The sequence below is a fragment of the Corvus brachyrhynchos genome, unplaced genomic scaffold (assembly GCF_000691975.1).
Source record: "Corvus brachyrhynchos isolate BGI_N302 unplaced genomic scaffold, ASM69197v1 scaffold219, whole genome shotgun sequence".
In the NCBI taxonomy this organism is placed as follows: Eukaryota; Metazoa; Chordata; class Aves; order Passeriformes; family Corvidae; genus Corvus; species Corvus brachyrhynchos.
This window is the reverse complement of record NW_008240034.1, coordinates 369,082-372,198: the sequence shown is the minus strand read 5'-3', so window position 1 is coordinate 372,198 and position 3,117 is coordinate 369,082. Positions and strand designations below refer to the sequence as shown.

Genomic DNA, 3,117 nt, shown 5'->3' with positions numbered 1-3,117 from the left:
CCTCCCCAGCTGCAGCTGGCACTTCTGCTTTTTAAGTGTAAAACCGCTTTTCAGCTTGTTCTGCCCCAAACAGCCCCGGGCGGTGCCAACGCCCTGTGAGCCCCACGGGGCTGCAGCTCAGCCCTGGCAGTGGGTGGTGGGCCATCCCCCCACCCAGGCACGTCCTGGTCTAAATTTGTTTTCCTCTAAAATATTTTGGGGAAGTTCTCGTGGAAAGCCCCAGTGCTGGGTCTCAGCCACACGCAGCATCCTGCAGCAGCAGAAAGGCCCTGGCCACTCTCACTTCCCTCTAGCCCTGCGCACCCTCATCCCCCTTCTTCCCTGCATCGCGGGAGCTTTGCCCCATCCCTACAGATATTGGGATGGGGGGCTGCGGCCGTATCCCCCCCGTGCACCCCGAAACGTTCCCGTGTGCAGGTGGAGAGCAGCTGCCCCAGCCTCCCGCACCCCGCGGCCGCGCCCGTGGAGCTGGGCCTGTACTACGAGAGCCTGTGCCCGGCGTGCCGCGAGTTCCTGGTCATGGAGCTCTTCTCCACCTGGCTGCTGCTGCCCGAAGAGATGCTCGACATCACCCTGGTGCCCTATGGCAACGCCCAGGTAGGAGCCGGCCCTCCCGGTGCCGCGGGCGCTCACCCCGGTGCCGCTGGCCCCGCTCTGACCAGTTGGACCCGCAGGAGAGGAACGTCAGCGGGAGGTTGGACTTCGAGTGCCAGCACGGCCCCGAGGAATGTTTGGGCAACATGATCGAGGTGACGGTCCCTGTTCCCACAGTGCTGGCACAGCGGTGTCCAGCAGCCCCTCACCACCCACCCTGTCCCCATAGGCCTGTCTGATGCACGAGGCCAAGAACTTCAGCACCTACTTCCCCGTCATCTTCTGCCTGGAGTCGGGCAGCTCCGTCACCAAGAACCTGGAGGCTGTATGTCCCCCTCCCCGCCCCTCACACCCCACCCTGGGGGACATCCCTGTCCCCCAGGCCGCCCCCCTGCCCGCTGTGCCTGGCAGTGCCTGCAGATCTACGCCCCGGAGCTGGACAGCGGCCGCATCGCCGCCTGCGTGCGGGGGGACACGGGGGTGGCCCTGATGCACCGCAACGCCCAACTCACCGAGGCCCTGGACCCCCCCCACCAGTACGTGCCCTGGATCACCGTCAATGGGGTATGGCAGGGGGGCAGCAGGGTACCAGGTAGGGCTGGGACACCGTGGGGACCCCCCTGACTGGCCCTGTATCCTCCCACAGAAGCACACGAACGAGCTGCAGGCACAGGCACAGGCCTCGCTGCTGGGGCTGGTTTGCCAGCTCTACCAGGTGGGACAGGGGATCTATCTGGGGGGACAGCAGGGCTTGGGGGCACCTCCCCATCCCTGCTGGGGCTCTACTGGCTGCTCTCTGGCAGGGGGAGAAGCCCGAAGCCTGTGGGGGCTCAAAGGCACCGAAGATCCCAGCTGGCTGCAGGCGCTGAGGGATGTGGGAGCACCGAGAGAGAGGCCAATAAAAAGGATATTTTTTTTGAAAAACACCAGGATCTGGAGTGGTGTTACGGGGAAGCAGGGAGGGGTTGGCTTTGCCCCGCCACAGTGGGAAGGGGAGAGAGAGAGCTGGGCACTAGGACAATGGGACTGGCCTCCAGACCCAGGAATGCTCCAGAGATTCACAAAGAACCCCCTTGAAGATTCCCAGGGAACTCTGCTGAGCACCTCCCTGAGGAGCAGAATATTTTCTCTCTCCAAATCTTGGAGAGCAGCTCTGGTGTCTTTCTCCTTGCACTGACAGCATTAAACAACAATTTCAGGAGCACTGGGGCCAAGACCATCCCAGTTCCCACCAGTCCTTCTCCATTCTCAACCAGCAGGTTTAGGACAGTGTCTTTCCTGGTGGCTCCCTGAGCACTTGTGACAAGAAGTTCTCTCCCAGAGACTTCAGGAATTTCCCGGACCTGCTCACCCCAGCAGGAGGCCATGCCCAGCTGGGGTCTGGGAAACTGAAATCCACCACGAGGACAAGAACTCATGACCCAGAGAATTCTCCTCCCTGCCTCTAGAACAGCTCCTCAGTTCTGGGTCCTGGCTGGGTGATGGGCACCAGCACCCACCTGCTGTGTTTTCCATCCCCCTCATCCTCACCCAGAGGCTCCCAACCACATCACCCCCGACTGCAGGGGCTGTGCCCTCAAACCTCTCCTCGCACCAGGTGTGACCCCACCCCCTCCCCAGCCCTTCCCACCTGAATCCTCCATCCCAGCTCTGCAGGCCTGGGACTCATCCCACCCCATCCCACTGATCTTAAGAAGATCCCAGCTCTGGCTACAGACCAAGGGCACTTGCACTGACAGACCCCTGAGAAGCACCTGTAGCCCCCCTTAGCCCTTTTCCAGAGGATCCTGTGGGAGCAGGAGGGACTTCGGAAACCCCCACTTTCCATCCAGGGAGATGCTTTGAGCAGCCAGGAGGAACCATGGCCCTGCCACCACAGCCACGGCTCCTGTCTCAGGCTCAGCCAACCTGTGCCACCTGTCCTGGGCATCCCTCAGTGCCCCCACCACCCCAAGAACAGCAAGGGGGGCAGCTGCAGGCAGGCAGGGATCCTCCTTCCCTTGTCTGGCAGCAAGACCTGGGAAGATGGGGAAAAAAAACCAGGCAGGCAGGGATCCTCCTTCCCTTGTCTGGCTGCACCTCAGGCAGCAGCAAGACCTGGGAAGATGGGGAAAAAAAAAAACAAATCACAGCACCAACAAGAGAGTGCCTGGAAACTTCATCTCTCTTTATTGTCCATTTCTCATCCAAAACCTGGACCCCAAACCCAGCTCTGGGCCCTGAGCAAGCACAGTCCCACTGGCACGAGCACAGCACGGCACAGCTCCTGCTCAGCATTGGCCTCGAGCATCGTCCTTGCCCCAAAATTTCTGCCTCTGGATCAGCTGCACTGCCACTGCCCACAGCTCTCAGGGCCATAGGAGATTCTTCTGCTCGAGAGAAGAAGGGAAAAGAAAGAAAATAATAAACCCTACCCCCGAATCTGAAGGAGTCTCAGCGACGGAGGACGAGCTCTCCTCTCCCGAAGGTGCTGCCGAAGCCCTTGGTCCCCCCGGGGCTGTGGGGCAGGCGCAGGACCCCGTT

The 3,117-nt window shown here is 61.3% G+C and overlaps 2 protein-coding genes across 2 annotated transcripts in view; one reads left to right on the top strand and one right to left on the bottom strand.

The window, feature by feature from the left end:
* The first annotated feature begins 805 nt into the window (after window positions 1-805).
* IFI30 (IFI30, lysosomal thiol reductase) lies at window positions 806-1,520 on the top strand. Its single transcript, XM_017743840.1, has 4 exons — window positions 806-919; window positions 1,006-1,158; window positions 1,241-1,309; window positions 1,398-1,520. Exons 1-4 carry the CDS (start codon window positions 833-835, stop codon window positions 1,461-1,463), a joined length of 375 nt encoding a protein of 124 aa, XP_017599329.1. The 5' UTR covers window positions 806-832; the 3' UTR covers window positions 1,464-1,520.
* Window positions 1,521-3,027: 1,507 nt separating this feature from the next.
* The window catches only part of LOC108449042 (la-related protein 6-like), a 2,157-nt gene continuing 2,067 nt past the window's right edge, over window positions 3,028-3,117 (bottom strand). The window contains exon 4 of the mRNA XM_017743794.1: window positions 3,028-3,091. Within this exon, the coding sequence (XP_017599283.1) occupies window positions 3,028-3,091 (64 nt within the window). The remainder of the gene's footprint in view (window positions 3,092-3,117) is intronic.